Source organism: Dendrobates tinctorius, unplaced genomic scaffold (genome assembly GCF_039654945.1).
Source record: "Dendrobates tinctorius isolate UK_male_01 unplaced genomic scaffold, ASM3965494v1 ptg000196l, whole genome shotgun sequence".
NCBI lineage: Eukaryota > Metazoa > Chordata > Amphibia > Anura > Dendrobatidae > Dendrobates > Dendrobates tinctorius.
In genome coordinates this window covers 21629612-21646968 of record NW_027361863.1, presented here as the reverse complement: position 1 = coordinate 21646968, position 17357 = coordinate 21629612, and the positions used below count along the sequence as shown (strand labels likewise).

The 17357-nt window shown below is 46.5% G+C and overlaps 1 protein-coding gene across 1 annotated transcript in view; it reads left to right on the top strand.

Moving 5' to 3' along the window:
- The first annotated feature begins 2622 nt into the window (after nt 1-2622).
- LOC141056301 (uncharacterized) overlaps nt 2623-17357 on the top strand; it is a 37826-nt gene continuing 23091 nt past the window's right edge. Inside the window, 5 exon segments of the mRNA XM_073553043.1 lie at nt 2623-2757; nt 13697-13834; nt 16285-16464; nt 16548-16671; nt 17182-17249. Coding sequence (XP_073409144.1) covers nt 13751-13834; nt 16285-16464; nt 16548-16671; nt 17182-17249 — 456 coding nt within the window. The 5' untranslated portion in view covers nt 2623-2757; nt 13697-13750.

Below are 17357 nucleotides of genomic sequence, written 5' to 3'. Positions count from 1 at the left end.
GCTGAAGGGATGATGTGGGATATTAGTGGTAGTAGTCTGGTGGCTCTGGCTGAAGGGATGATGTGGGATATTAGTGGTAGTAGTCTGGTGGCTCTGGCTGACGGGATGATGTGGGATATTAGGGGTAGTAGTCCGGTGGCTCTGGCTGACGGGATGATGTAGGATATTAGGGGTAGTAGTCTGGTGGCTCTGGCTGACAGGATGATGTGGGATATTAGGGGTAGTAGTCCAGTGGCTCTGGCTGACAGGATGATGTGGGATATTAGGGGTAGTAGTCCTGTGGCTCTGGCTGACGGGATGATGTGGGATATTAGGGGTAGTAGTCCGGTGGCTCTGGCTGACGGGATGATGTGGGATATTAGGGGTAGTAGTCCGGTAGCTCTGGGTGACAGGATGATGTGGGATATTATGGGGTAGTAGTCCGGTGGCTCTGGCTGACGGGATGATGTGGGATATTAGGGGTAGTAGTCCGGTGGCTCTGACGGGATGATGTGGGATATTAGGGGTAGTAGTCCGGTAGCTCTGGCTGACGGGATGATGTGGGATATTAGGGGTAGTAGTCCGGTGGCTCTGGCTGACGGGATGATGTGGGATATTAGGGGTAGTAGTCCGGTGGCTCTGGCTGACGGGATGATGTGGGATATTAGGGGTAGTAGTCCGGTGGCTCTGGCTGACGGGATGATGTGGGATATTAGTAGTCCGGTGGCTCTGGCTGACGGGATGATGTGGGATATTAGGGGTAGTAGTCCGGTGGCTCTGGCTGACGGGATGATGTGGGATATTAGGGGTAGTAGTCCGGTGGCTCTGGCTGACGGGATGATGTGGGATATTAGTAGTCCGGTGGCTCTGGCTGAAGGGATGATGTGGGATATTAGTGGTAGTAGTCCGGTGGCTCTGGCTGAAGGGATGATGTGGGATATTAGTGGTAGTAGTCTGGTGGCTCTGGCTGACGGGATGATGTGGGATATTAGGGGTAGTAGTCCGGTGGCTGTGGCTGACGGGATGATGTGGGATATTAGGGGTAGTAGTCCGGTGGCTCTGGCTGACAGGATGATGTGGGATATTAGGGGTAGTAGTCCGGTGGCTCTGGCTGACGGGATGATGTGGGATATTAGTAGTCCGGTGGCTCTGGCTGACAGGATGATGTGGGATATTAGGGGTAGTAGTCCGGTGGCTCTGGCTGACAGGATGATGTGGGATATTAGGGGTAGTAGTCCGGTGGCTCTGGCTGACGGGATGATGTGGGATATTAGTAGTCCGGTGGCTCTGGCTGACAGGATGATGTGGGATATTAGGGGTAGTAGTCCGGTGGCTCTGGCTGACGGGATGATGTGGGATATTAGGGGTAGTAGTCTGGTGGCTCTGGCTGAAGGGATGATGTGGGATATTAGTGGTAGTAGTCTGGTGGCTCTGGCTGAAGGGATGATGTGGGATATTAGTGGTAGTAGTCTGGTGGCTCTGGCTGACGGGATGATGTGGGATATTAGGGGTAGTAGTCCGGTGGCTCTGGCTGACGGGATGATGTAGGATATTAGGGGTAGTAGTCTGGTGGCTCTGGCTGACAGGATGATGTGGGATATTAGGGGTAGTAGTCCAGTGGCTCTGGCTGACAGGATGATGTGGGATATTAGGGGTAGTAGTCCTGTGGCTCTGGCTGACGGGATGATGTGGGATATTAGGGGTAGTAGTCCGGTGGCTCTGGCTGACGGGATGATGTGGGATATTAGGGGTAGTAGTCCGGTAGCTCTGGGTGACAGGATGATGTGGGATATTATGGGGTAGTAGTCCGGTGGCTCTGGCTGACGGGATGATGTGGGATATTAGGGGTAGTAGTCCGGTAGCTCTGGGTGACGGGATGATGTGGGATATTAGGGGGAGTAGTCCGGTAGCTCTGGGTGACAGGATGATGTGGGATATTAGGGGGAGTAGTCCGGTAGCTCTGGCTGATGGGATGATGTAGGATATTAGGGGGAGTAGTCCGGTAGCTCTGGGTGACAGGATGATGTGGGATATTATGGGGTAGTAGTCCGGTGGCTCTGGCTGACGGGATGATGTGGGATATTAGGGGTAGTAGTCCGGTAGCTCTGGGTGACGGGATGATGTGGGATATTATAGTGAATGTGGCTATGCGGAGTGGGCGGGGCTATACACTCAGCTTTATTTATATATAGATATAATCATTATAATTTGTTACTATGCCCAGGTAGCGCCGGGCTCTTCAGCTAGTAAATAAATAAAATAAAACTTGTGCTGCAAAAACAAAAAAACAAGCCCGTTATGCAGCTGAACTGACCAAAAATAGAAAACAAAATGCTACAGCTTTTGGAATATGATGATCAAAAAGTAAAAGAAAAAAAGAATAAAAAGGTTGCGAGGGTGCAAGATACATGGGTCCTTTAGGGGTTAATCACCGTCAGATATGCTTACATTAGATGACACATGCAGGGATTGCTTAACAAACAGGCTGTTGAACAGCAGCGGAGATTCGAACATATTTTTCGAGCACGCTGAAGACACACGGTTAGCACCCGAGCACGATAACACCGTATCCGAGCACATCGTCTCATCGCCAGTAAATACAGCAATAAAGGAACAGCAGAAGGAAAGTGAGACTCAGAACCATGACAACCAGCACAGCAGTCCTGGCACTGAGCCTCCTGGTCATGTGATCTCCTGACTCCTCCCACCCATGGTGACATCACCACAGGTCCTGTAAGCACAGATCAGCCGTATAGCCAGTGTGCGGCGCTGCAGGAGGTATGTAGAGATTCACCCCTAAGTGCGAGAACCCCTTCATGACCGGCTTATTTCTTATAGCTAAGCATTTATTGATATTTATTTATTGCTACATTCTTTGATTGGCGCCATTTTCAGGTACGTATAATGCTTATTATGAGGAGAGATCGAAAAAAACTATTCCACTGTTTTAATTGGTTTTAAATTGACACGAGTTGTGGTATAAGAAATGTGTTACTTCTCTTTTTTTTAGTTTTTTTTTGTCAGTCTGGCCATTTTCAGCTTTTGGGGGTGTGGTGCCTTTACTTTCCGAGTAACCCTTGTCAGTAGTCCCGTCTCCTGATGCCAGAACCCTGCCAACACCCCGCCTTCTGATTAGTAGGCTCGACCTGACGTCATCATTGCGGTGTTACACACACATGACTTCATACTGGGCCATCTAATCACAAGAAATAAAGAGCAAGGGAAACATTATTCATGCAGGGTAATATTGGCATATAATAATATAAGAACCCTGACATAAGTATATCACATGGACAGTCGGAAAAAAACACTAAAGAGGGGGGGCGGGGGGGGAAGGAGAACCGACCATAAAGTCCATATACACAATATAGAACAATTAGAGAAAAAGATCCATGCACAAAAGAGCGCACACCCATGAGTAAAAATATGTATAGACCATGATACGTAAGAAAGTGTATAAACCATTTTTATTAGTAGACAAAACAAACCACAATAAAATCAATTCAAAAGACAAAACACATCACATAGGTGCCATAAAGTAGCAATATAGCACACCACAATATAATATAATACGGGTGAAACAAGAATCCCCAAAACAAAGTAGTATATATATGAATCCTGAATACTTGCAGAAATAGTGCCGATCTGGGCGTCCCCAGAAGGCAAAAAGAGACAGAGGCCTGTATGAGATCAGAGTATTTGCATGAGATACGTGTAAAGATGGTGCCCCTCTGAAAAGGGAGGACCCCCTAAAGTGAAAATAACCTGCATAGAAGAAAGCACCAAGGTAAGGCTTAGGGCTAAAATAGCCAGCAAGTCACCAAGCAGGAGAGCACATGTCAGGGATGGCAAGGCAAATGGGACAGTGGTCCTAGGACCAAAGGTGATGTGGGGAGCCCCACACATGTCGCTGCTGACAGCAGCTTTGTCAGGAGGGGGAACAACAGTCATTAAATAGCCAGTCAATTAGGTAGGATAGCTAAATGGTGTGTAAAAAGCAATGCTTAGGCTAGTTTCACACTAGCGCATATTCCACGCAGCGCTCGGCGCCGCTAAGCCCCGCCCCCTGCCGACTCCCTGCCCGCCCCATCCGGTCATCGCCGCCTACTATCGCACATGGACGCATGCGATCTGCGCATCCTGTCTTTAGCATAGGGTGCGCAGATCGTGCGCTGGCCATGCGCTAGTAGGATTTTGGCGTGCGCTGTGCACTTTTGAAGGTGCGCCGAGCGCACCGAAATGCAACATGCTGCGTTCGGGTCACAACGGCGTACCTTCAAAAGTGCACAGCGCACGCTAAAATCCTACTAGCGCACGGCCAGCGCACGATCTGCGCACCCTATGCTAAAGACAGGGTGCACAGATCGCATGCGGCCGTGTGCGATAGTAGGCGACGATGACCGGATGGGGCGGGCAGGGAGCCAGCAGGGGGCGGGGCTTAGCGGCGCCGAGCGCTGCGTGGAATAAACGCTAGTGTGAAACTAGCCTTAGGCTGTGTGCACACGTAAGCGCTTTTTTCGCGTTTAAGCTTTTTTACTGGCAAAAACGCCTAAAAGACGCTTACAAGAAGCATCCCATTCATCTTAATGAATTTTGCACTTTTTGTGCATGTTGTTGCGTTATTTTTTTCCGCAAAAAAAAAACGCATCACCGTAAAAAACGCAGCATGCTCATTAATTTCGCTGAAAAATCCGCATTTCTAACTATATTCTATGAGACTGGGGATGCTCCGGAAAAAATTGTGGCAAAAACGCACAGAAAAAAATTTGCGTTTCCTGGGAAGGAGTCAGTTTTTTTTGTCAGGTACTTTCTACATAGTACGTAGCCTTTACGGTACATACCAGAGAGGTTATGCTGGCCAGGATAAACGCAGGCGCAGAAGGAGGTCACTGAAGAAAAAAGGGGTAATTAACAAGAGTCAGTGCAGGTGTGATGAGACCAGTGCAGGAAAAAAAAAAAAAAAAAGGGGGCAAAAGTAAGTGAAAACAGACACACAGCGGCGTCAGTGGACAGACCATAAAGTGACGCCTGTGCAGTATAACATAACCACGGGAGCCAGAAGATAAGGCTCCAGAGTGAGGGGCAGGCAGAGAACAGCGGCGTCACTGTGTATAGCAAGGAGAGAGCGTGGCACCTGCGCAGAAAAAACCCAGCCACAGAGACAATGCTGGCGAGAGAAAACAGGGTGACCCTGCCTCACTGCACCTGCATTGCCCTATGGCCAGTGTCATTAACTTTTATTCATGTCACACCCGTTTGCTGCGCAGTTTTCTCTCGCCAGCATTGTTTCCGTGGCTGGGTGCTTTCTGCTTGGTGACTTGCTGGCTATTTTAGCCCTAAGCCTTACCTTGGTGCTTTCTTCTATGCAGGTTATTTTCACTTTAGGGGGTCCTCCCTTTTCAGAGGGGCACCATCTTTACACGTATCTCATGCAAATACTCTGATTTCATACAGGGCTCTGTCTCTTTTTTTGCCTTCTGGGGACGCCCAGATCGGCACTATTATACTATATTGTGGTGTGCTTTATTGCAGCTTTATGGCTCCTATGTGATGTGTTTTGTCTTTTTAATTGATTTTATTGTGGTTTGTTTTGTCTACTAATGAAAATGGTTTATACACTTTCTTACGTATCATGGTATATACATATTTTTACGCATGGGAGTGCGCTTTTTTTGTGCATGGATCTTTTGCTCTAATTGTTCTATGTTTCTTTCTGTGCATTATGCAGCACCCCTGTTTATTTAATCTCTGATGTTATATGCCCTTCAGCTGTGCCCCCACCTTTTGTCCTTCTACATATACACAATTTAGTGAACCATAATAATTTATGTTTTATTATTACAGCAGGTGACAACTAAACATAAAGCAATGTAAATGATGAAAAGATCATAAACGCAGGGCTACACACCGAGATGTAAAAAATGCCATACTCAAGAAGGAGCAAATGAGAATATAATGTTAGTGCCTGATAAATCTATGTTCTTGAAACTATATAGCTGATAGTGGCAATAAATCTGTCACATACTGTATGTGGGGTATAAATTGTAGTGCAGCAGCAGCGGACTTCGGTCAGTGTGACAGACAGGGACCAAAGGAAAAGTTCACAGCAAAATGTGTTTAATTGTCCAAAACTCACGCAGTGTACACCTCACGGCATCCTCCGGATCCCAGCAGGGAATCAAGACAGTGCATGAATGTCTGGTTGCTGACGGCATCTGCATCACCTTATACAGCTGTGGGGTGCCAGGAGTTTGCTCTGCTTGGCTTTGTGTTTCCTTACACAGACGGAGCCTTTTGCAGAGCCGACTCCTCCACAGATTGCAAACTCCAAACTGACTCATCCAAACCCTTCCTAAAGGTTTTTCTTCCTGTACTTCTACTGTGTGGCCATGGGCCATTTATAAGATCCGGCCTGGAGGAAACCGACCGGCCTCACTACCTTCCTGCAGTCCATTTCTAAAATAAAAGCCCATACTGGGTTTTCCTGAACAATTCCTTGGTCAAATAACGTTACCAGGTTCAAGCTTACTTTTGTTCTGCCCTGTGACTCACAGGCATCCTGCTGTGACCACAAGGCACTCCAGTGGATCTAATACACTTCTGAGCGCATCCTGGGGCACATAGCGACCCTCGCAAATCACACCAGCTGCTGCCTCACACCCCGCAAAATTGGGTATAAACCAGCGATAGTACCCAATGATGCCTAAAAAAGCCCTCACCTGTTTGGCACTCAGCATCTTGCGCCAGTTTTAGATGGCCTCGATCTTGTTTACTTGGGGTTTGGTAACCCCGTGTCCGATCACATAACCTAAGTACCGGGCTTCCGTGAGCCCTATTGCGCATTTCTTTGGGTTTGCTGTTAAACCCGTGCTTCTTAGACTCCAGCACTGCTTGTACTTGGGACAGGTGGGTATCCCAGTTGGTATTAAAGATGATTATGTCATCCAAATAGGCAGATGTGTATTTCCGATGAGGCTCTAGCACTATGTCCAGCAGTCTCTGGATGGTGGCCAGAGCCCCATGTAACCCAAAACACAAGACCCCTGGCGTTATAAATGCGGTCTTTTTTTTTTGCCGATTCTGTTAAGCAGACATGACAGTATCCTTTGATGATATCGAGCGTGGTGAAGTACTGGACCTTCCCCAGTCTTTCAATTAGCTCGTCAACCCGGGGCATTGGATAGTCGAAGTCGTTACAGAAACGTAATGACCCCTCTGGTTTGGGTATTAGCACAGTGGGCCTATCCCACTCACTCTGGGACTCCTCGATGACTCCCAATTGAAGTATTTACTTCACTTCAGCCAGTATGGCTTGCCTTCAGGCTTCAGGCACACGGTATGGTTTTATCTGTACCACACCTGGGGCCCAGTCACAATGTCATGTTGGATCACCGAAGTTGGCCTCGGCAGCTCTGAGAATGTTTTGTGAGGACGTCTTGTACTTTTACCATACACCTGGCCGCATCCCTGCCCGGGGCCAGAGGGTTCCCCATTGGTACGCCTGGAGTCGCCTCTGTGACCAAGCACTCCCAGTTCTTCCATGCTTTAAGCAGGTTAACATGATACAGTTGCTCGGGCTTCCTTTTCCCAGATTGGTGCACCCTATAATTCATTTTGCCCACCTTCCCTAGTATCTCAAATGGCCCGTGCCACTTGGCCATGAGCTTACTCTCTGGGGTGGGCATGAGTAAAAACATGCAGTCCCCTTTTTTAAAGGTCCTGACCGTGGCCTTTTTGTTATACGTGCGGCTCTGAGCTGATTTGGCATCCAACAGAGGCTCCTTTACTATGGGCCGCATGGCCGCAATCCAATCCTGCATACTTGCCACATGCTCGTTGACACTATGTGGAGTGGGCTCCTGTTCCCAGGTCTCCTTGGCTACATCCAGCAGTCACCTCGGGTGCCTGCCATACAATAGCTCGAATGGGGAGAACCCTGTGGATGCCTGCGGTACCTCGCAGATGGCGACCATTAGATAGGGGAGTAACATGTCCCAATCCCTCCCATCCTTTGTGACCACCTTTTTGAGCATGGCCTTGAGGGTCTTATTAAACCTCTCCAACAACCCGTCGGTTTATGGATAGTACACCAACGTATGTATCTGTTTAATCTGGAGCAACTTACATAGCTCCCTGGTCACCTTGGACATAAAAGGAGTTCCCTGATCTGTCAGGATCTCCTTGGTTAGCCCAAGGCAACAAAACATGGCAAATAGTTCACGGGCTATTAGTTTGGCCGAGGTGTGACGGAGAGGTATCGCCTCTGGTACCGGGTGGCGTAGTCTACGACTACAAATGTGTTGGTGGTCCTGGGCGGATTTTAGTATCGGCCCTTCCAGGTAAATCGTAATCCGCTCGAAATGTACCTCTATAATGGGCAGAGTTACCAATGGACTCCGGTAGTTCGCGGTGGGTGAGGTTAGTTGGCACTCTGGACACGTATCACAGTACCTCTGGACATCAGCGTAGACACCAGCACAAAAAAATGCTGCAGTATGCACTCCTGTGTCTTTTTGGCCACCAAATGACCTCCCAGCATGTGAGTGTGAGCCATGTCGACGTAAGGATTGGGGCATTACGAGTTGTTCTACCCCCTCATCCCGCTCTGCAAACGAATTTCGACTAACCTCCGCACTAATCCGTACCTCCCGACTCCAAGACTTCTCCCACACTACGCCAATCCTTGGGAGTGCTCTACCCCAAGAAATTAGGACTATCCACAATTTGCATAGTTTTAGGCGCTCCCTCAAAACACATTTGTTCAGAGCGGCCTATCGCTGTTGCTAATCAAAGTAATTTTATGTGAAAGTGTGCATGTGTAGCACATTCACTATCCCCATCTATCCCCCATTCCCTCAAGATGGCTGGACCATCATTGTGAATACACACCTGTACTTTGTATCTCCTCCACCTCATTGTAGATTGTAAGCTCTCACGAGCAGGGTTGTCTAATTTTGCTTTAATTATTGTATTGTTAACGTTGTTACTTATAACTTGTGTTCTGAAACTGTTAAACTATAAAGTTCTGCGGAATATGTTGGTGCAATATAAATAAATATTATTATTATTATTATTATCAACCCTGTACAGTAACTCCTGGTTGATCGCCATCTGTCGGAACACCGTCTCTGGACCCGGTTGCTGAGCCACCCCATTTAATTTGATTACTGTTTCCCGTGCCCGGGTCAGAGTGAGATCATGGAGTTGGGCGGTCCTGAATTTACAGGGGACACTCCAGTTCGGGGATCGGTGGGGTCTCCTTGACCTCTTCTGCCAAAACCTCTAGGGAAACCTATCAGGGTTACACTATGTCCCTAGGTTGGCAACTCCTACGGAAGATATCCCTGACTCGGGATCTTCGGGTTCTGCGCCCGGAATACCATTTACCCTGGGAGGGTTAACCCTGGTCTCCCACAGGGACAGAACAGGGGTAAGTGTTTTCCCAATACAGTCCCATACGGAAGAGTCTTTACCACTCCTACCACGTGTTTTATCTCTCCACACGGGGGGGAAAACATAACGTCCGTGGTCGGGTACTCTTGGAGCTCCCTATGTATGCACACCACCCCCATCTTCCATCAATTAGTATTGTTCCCAGTAACCAGGGACCAATGTACCAGAGTCACCAAGCTCCTTGAGTCCAAGAGAGCGTCCGTCTGGTACCCATTAATGAGTACCTTGCACGCCTGGGGTTCGGTACCGGCAGGGCCTGTAGTGGCAGTGCAGTCTGGCTGGGCGTACATAGACAATCGGCGAGCATACCAGCAGTCCATGGGTTCTGTTGCTAAGGGGCAGTTGGCAACCACATGTCCTGGCCCTTGGCATCTCCAAAAATTAACAACTGCGACACGAGGGGACCTTGGGGCCAATTTAGGGGACACTGGTCTGTTGTCACTCTCTTTCCGAGATATCTCCTTAGTACGGGTACGATCTGTGTTGGCCCCGGTGGAGGGTCGTGAACTTATCCCAGGCTCCTGAGCTTGTGGGGCCTTACGTGACAGTCGAAGTGGAGCAGGATTCCGTATAAAGTCCTGAGTGGCTGTATGCCACTCAATCAGTCCTACCACCTGATCCAGAGTGACCGGGTTATCTTGCCCCACCAAACACTGTATGGCTTCTGGCAGAGCCCTCACCACCCGGTCAACCACCACCCTCTCTACCATCTGGAACGGGGTTAAGGTCTCAGGCTGGAGCTATTTTTTAACCAGTTGCAGCAAGTCATAGTCCTGAGACAAGGCAGGGTGAGACTCGGAAAAGAACCACTGGAACGCCCGCTGGGCCCGCACATACAGTGGGGCAAAAAATTATTTATTCAGTCAGCAATAGTGCAAGTTCCACCACTTAAAAAGATGAGAGGCGTCTGTAATTTACATCATAGGTAGACCTCAACTATGGGAGACAAACTGAGAAAAAAAAATCCAGAAAATCACATTGTCTGTTTTGTTTTCATTTTATTTGCATATTATGGTGGAAAATAAGTATTTGGTCAGAAACAAAATTTCATCTCAATACTTTGTGATATATCCTTTGTTGGCAATGACAGAGGTCAAACGTTTTCTGTAAGTCTTCACAAGGTTGCCACACACTGTTGTTGGTATGTTGGCCCATTCCTCCATGCAGATCTCCTCTAGATCAGTGATGTTTTTGGCTTTTCGCTTGGCAACACGGACTTTCAACTCCCTCCAAAGGTTTTCTATAGGGTTGAGATCTGGAGACTGGCTAGGCCACTCCAGGACCTTGAAATGCTTCTTACGAAGCCACTCCTTCGTTGCCCTGGCGGTGTGCTTTGGATCATTGTCATGTTGAAAGACCCAGCCACGTTTCATCTTCAATGCCCTTGCTGATGGAAGGAGGTTTGCACTCAAAATCTCACGATACATGGCCCCATTCATTCTTTCATGTACCCGGATCAGTCGTCCTGGCCCCTTTGCAGAGAAACAGCCCCAAAGCATGATGTTTCCACCACCATGCTTTACAGTAGGTATGGTGTTTGATGGATGCAACTCAGTATTCTTTCTCCTCCAAACACGACAAGTTGTGTTTCTACCAAACAGTTCCAGTTTGGTTTCATCAGACCATAGGACATTCTCCCAAAACTCCTCTGGATCATCCAAATGCTCTCTAGCAAACTTCAGATGGGCCCGGACATGTACAGGCTTAAGCAGTGGGACACGTCTGGCACTGCAGGATCTGAGTCCATGGTGGCATAGTGTGTTACTTATGGTAGGCCTTGTTACATTGGTCCTAGCTCTCTGCAGTTCATTCACTAGGTCCCCCCGCGTGGTTCTGGGATTTTTGCTCACCGTTCTTGTGATCATTCTGACCCCACGGGGTGGGATTTTGCGTGGAGCACCAGATCGAGGGAGATTATCAGTGGTCTTGTATGTCTTCCATTTTCTAATTATTGCTCCCACAGTTGATTTCTTCACTCCAAGCTGGTTGGCTATTGCAGATTCAGTCTTCCCAGCCTGGTGCAGGGCTACAATTTTGTTTCTGGTGTCCTTTGACAGCTCTTTGGTCTTCACCATAGTGGAGTTTGGAGTCAGACTGTTTGAGGGTGTGCACAGGTGTCTTTTTATACTGATAACAAGTTTAAACAGGTGCCATTACTACAGGTAATGAGTGGAGGAAAGAGGAGACTCTTAAAGAAGAAGTTACAGGTCTGTGAGAGCCAGAAATCTTGATTGCTTGTTTCTGACCAAATACTTATTTTCCACCATAATATGCAAATAAAATGAAAAAAAAAAGACAATGTGATTTTCTGGATTTTTTTTTCTCAGTTTGTCTCCCATAGTTGAGGTCTACCTATGATGTAAATTACAGACGCCTCTCATCTTTTTAAGTGGTGGAACTTGCACAATTGCTGACTGACTAAATACTTTTTTGCCCCACTGTATGTATTCACCCCTAGTCTGGTAAGGATCTCACCTTTCAGCTTCCCATAGTCCAGGGCATCATCCCGACTGAGGTCCAGGCAGGCCTTCTGGGCATCTCCTGTCAGGAAGGGGGCCACCTCTTCAGCCCACTGGGTCACCAGCAAGCTCTCCCGCTCTGCAGTGCATTCTAAGATGGTGAGGAAGGCCTCCATGTCGTCCTCAGGCACCTTCTTCCTCAGTGCTGACTGAACTTTTTTCTGGGCCTCCGAACGGAACGTGGTCGCTGGAGTGGGTGCCTCTTGTAGAGCCGCAATCTGCTGCATCAACAGATTATTTGTCTGCTGCCATTGGTTCTGCTCCTGCTGCCGTAGCTGCTGCTCCTGCTGCTGTTGCTGCTACTCTTGCTGCCTTTGCTCTTGTTGTTGCTGCTTGAGCTGCAGCAGTGCTGCTGTGTGAGGGCCAACTGCTTAAGTATTTCCTCCATCTTTCCAGCATGCCTCAGTTCACACTGCCTGCATTGTTTCCACCATGTGTAGTGCAGCTGGCTTGGGACAGGGACCACAGGAAAAGTTCACAGCAAAACGTGTTTAATTGTCCTAAACTCACGCAGTGTACAGCACATGGGCCACTTATAAGATTCGACCTGGAGGAAACAGACCAGCCCCACTACCTTCCTGCACTCCTTTTCTAAAATAAAAGCCCATATCGGGTTTTCCTGAACAATTCATTGGTCAAATAACTTGACCAGGTTCAAGCTTACTCTTAAGGGCCCGTTACACGTAGCGATATCGCTAGCAATATCGCTGTAACGTCACTGATTTTGTGACGTAGCAGCAATATTGCTAGCGATATCGCTACATGTGACACTTACCTCCGACCGGCTTCCTCGCGATGATCGCTGATCGCGCGAGAACGGCCTGGGCCATTTCTCGTTGGCCGATTCCTGCTGGGCTTCCTGTGGCGCCGACGAGCGACGCGAGGACGTGGGCGGGAGGACGTCAGGATCGCCTCATCTGACAGGTAAGTAGCGACCCCCAACCACTGCTATGTCGCTGGTGAGATCTGCCTGTGTGGCAGCTCACTAGCGACCACTTAGCGATGCACCAGCGATCCATATCATTGTCGCGATCGCTGGTGCATCGCTACGTGTAACGGTACCCTTATTCTGCCCTGTGACTCACAGGCATCCTGCTGTGACCACAAGGCACTCCAGCGGATCTAATGCGCTTCTGAGCGCATTCTGGGGGACACATAGCAACCCTCGCAAATCACACCAGCTGCTGCCTCACAGTATAAAGTTATCTAAGGTAGTAGAGGTACCTGTAAATTACTAATGCAAGATAGCTCTAGTAAGTTTATCTACCAATCCGAGATGCTAGTTCATACAGCCATAGTACTGGAGAGTGACATGAATATATAGTGTTAGGAAATATTATTGCTAACACATAATGAGCACATAATGAGCACATCAAATGGCAGCGTCCAGAAAAAAAATAGCCCACCATTTTATTAAACATAACTGGTAGTAGAAAGTGGACTTACAATTGAAAGTAAAGCTCCCTCTGGATGGCACCCACCCTGACGCGCTTTTCGACAATCTGCCTTTGTCACAAACTGTTGGAACTCTGCGTCCACTGTAGCTGTTAAAGACACCTGTCATCTGTTAAACTTAGCCATTGCCTGCCATGCATCTCTTGAGCTCCTTCCACAGCTGAGGACTCCTTTCTAGGATGTTAACAACCTAATATCCATGTAAAAAATGTTTCCTTATCCTTAGTAATTATATTTTTTTCCATGGGATTTTGTATGATTTTCCATCAGTTCATCTTCTTTCCTTTCAGATTCCAACAACAGAGGATCCTCTCGGTAGAGATCTTCTTAATAAAATACTTTTCATGACTGACCCATCGAGGATGGATAAGGACAGAGACAAGATATTACACCTCACTCTGGAGATCCTCTTCCGGCTTACTGGAGAGGTGAGAGATTCTGATGTTACATTACTTCATTATCTATGGATGGTAATAACAGATGGACATTCAGTTGTACTTGAAAGTTTATGAACCCATCAGAATTTTCCATATTTTTCATAAATTTGACCTAAAATTACATTTCACTTTCACACAAGTCCTAAAAGCAGATAAAGAACCAAATCAAACAAATAAATAGAAAAATATTGGACTTTATAATTTTTTTAAATGAGAAAATCGATCCAATGTCACATGTCTGTGAGGGGTAAAAGTATGTGAACCTTTTCTGTCAGTATCTGGTGTGACCCTTTGTGCAGCAATAACTGCATCTAAACATTTCTGGTAATTGTTGATTAGTCTTGTACATCTGATGGAGGAATTTTATCCTGTCCCTCCCTACAAAACAGCTTCACGTCTTTCATGTTGGTAATTTTCTCCAATGAGCTACTTGCTTCAGCTCCTTTCGTAACATTTCCACAGGATTAAGGTCAGGACTGTGACTTGGTCATTCCACAACATTATATTTATTCTTCTGTAACCATTCTTTTGTAGAACGACTTGTGGCTTTGGGTCATTGTTTTGCTGCATGACCCACATTTTCTTGAGATGCAGCTCATGGACGGATGTCCTGACATTTTCCTCTAGAATGTTTTGGTATAATTTAGAATTCATTGTTCTGTTAATGACAGCAGCCTTCCTGGCCAAGATGCAACAAAACAGTCCCAAACCATGATGCTACCACCACCGTGTGTCACAGATGTAAGAGGTTTTATGCTGTAATATAAATGACAAATCTCTATTTTTGTCCTATCTGTCCACAAAACATTATTCCTGTAGTCTTCTGGCTTGTCCAAGGGTTCTTCAGCACACTGCAAATGGGTATCAATATTCTATTTGGAGAGCAGTGGCTTTCTCCTTGCAGTCTTCCCATGCGCACCATTGTTTTTCAATGTTATGTGAAGCTGGACTCATGAACATCAACATTTTCTAATGTGTGAGGGGCCTTTAGTTGCTTAGAGGTTACCTTGGGTTCCTTTGAGACCTTGCATATCATTATACACCTTGCTTTTTGATAGTTTTGAATCCCCTCCAATATGCACACAATTTGTCTGACTGTGGATTGGTAGAGTCCAAACTCTTTAGCAATACTGTTGTAACCTTTTCAAGCCTGAAGAGCATGAACAACTTTTCTTCTGAGGTCATCAGAAATCTCATTTTTTCATGCCATGATACATTTCCGCAAACATATTTTGTCAAGATCAGACTTTGATAGATCCTTGCTCATTAAATAAAAAAGGCCGCCCACTCACACCTGATTGTCATCCAACTGATTAAAAACAACAGCCTCTAATTTCACCTTTAAATTATCTGTTAATCTTAAAGGTTCACTTATTTTTGCCATTCATAGACATGATATTGAATTTATTTAACTAATTTAAAAAAAATTGCAAAATCTAATATTTTTGACTCTTTTGTTTTGTTATTTGGTTATTTTTATCTACTTTTAGGACTTTTGTGAAGATCAGGTATACTTTTTGTGATGCTAGTTACTTTTCACGGCCAAGCCATGAGTCAGAATGGTCAGGGAGTCCAAGGTCAGAAGCCAGGAGAGTACGTCATAAACAGAAGGAAGAGACAAAAGCGTGGCCAGCTAACGTTCCGAGGTCAGAGTACCAGTAGTATAATGGATAAGAGCTGAAGGGGTTAAAAAACAGGTCAAGCATACAGAACTCAAGGCACAGAAGAACAAACCTCACAGGCTGAAAGTTCGTCTGGCAGAGGTCAGGGAGACACAGCTCAGTTAAGAAGCATGGCAATCACCTGAAATAATGAACACCTGGAGACAGCCAACGCCTCCCATGACAATAAAAAAAGAAGACAGCGCCCCAGACCGTGATGAAGAAATAAGTCTTACATTTATTCTGCCTCCTGTGGCGACGTTTCGGTCAAAAGACCTTTTTCAAGCACAGTGCTTGAAAAAGGTCTTTTGACCGAAACGTCGCCACAGGAGGCAGAATAAATGTAAGACTTATTTCTTCATCACGGTCTGGGGCGCTGTCTTTTTTTTTTATTGTCATGGAATTTTTCCAGGTTGGATTCCCTGGTATTTGACGTGCGCTTCAGGAATTTTGTCTATAAGATTTTGATATTTGAGAGGTGCGGTTTAACCCTTTTGTTCTAATAGCCGACGCCTCCCAGTCACAGATTGGATGGCCAAGCTGTCAAAGTACTGACAGCTTCAGCTCACCCCTATACCAGATTGGACAGCTTGGACAGCCGAGCTGTCAGTTACTGCATCCCAGACACACTGAGGGATGAAATTGTGATACTTTTAGGTCAAATTTATGTAGAAATATAGAAAAATCTGAAGGGTTTACAAATGTTTAAGCTGCACTGTAACTTGGTGGACCCTAGAATTATCTGTGGTGGTATTTCTTGCTGCATCTCCCCATATACAGGATTACATAGTGATGAAGAAGACGTCTAGTGATCGCTGTCAGGCTCCAGTGTCTGAGGGGTGGGGAGGAACCCTGAGCCCAAACCCGGGTCCTCCACCGCACCCCTGGATACATGAGGACATCAATAACCAGAAGATCCTAGAACTCGCCTACAAGATGATTGAGCTGCTGACTGGAGAGGTGACACTGCTGGGAATGCTGGGACATTATACAGTGACGCTATGGAGGGATCGGGGGGATGACGGTATCTTTGTATGTCTCAGGTTCCTATAAGGTGTCAGGACGTCACTGTCTACTTCTCCATGGAGGAGTGGGAGTATCTAGAAGAACACAAGGATCAGTACAAGGACGTCATGATGGAGATTCCCCAGCCCCGCACATCACCAGGTAACAGATAGGACTAAGTACACACATCTGTTAAAGGGGGTTGACTGCTTTAAAAAAATCTTGAAAAGGTGACCACCCACTGAAAAATTAAAATAAACAAACTTTCAGAAGAGTATAAAATAATTAAATTTCACTTTACTGAACCTCCACAGCTCGTTCCATGGTTATTTTACTCTGGCCATCAAACACTAGCAAAGGAAGCAGTGGTGATGTGTTTGTTGGTCACCACAGCAGCCAATAATGAGACGTTTTGCATACTCCATTGTAACACACAGCAACTACACTTGTGTCCTGGATGTAGAGTTACATCTCTGGTCCCTGCTTCTCCATATCATTGTTGGAAGCGGCATGTGGTCAAAAGAGACAGCTGTCGTAAGAGGGATGGAAAACAGAGCAGAACTTCTGATAAAACTTAGTAGTACATTTGTTACAATCATTGCATTTCTTAAAGAGTTTCCCGATGCGACCTACCACTAAATTACTTGTATATCACTTATGTGTTCTCTACAGTAAGAATCAGTAAGAGGACAACACCAGACAGACATCCCAGACCTCAGGTCTGTTCACAGGATCATCAGGTTGGTGGAGAGAAATATGTAGGAGACTGTGCATGTCGTGTGTTCTGCTAATCTCCATTATTATATGATTTATACAGCTGACCACATACATTAGAATCATAGAATGTT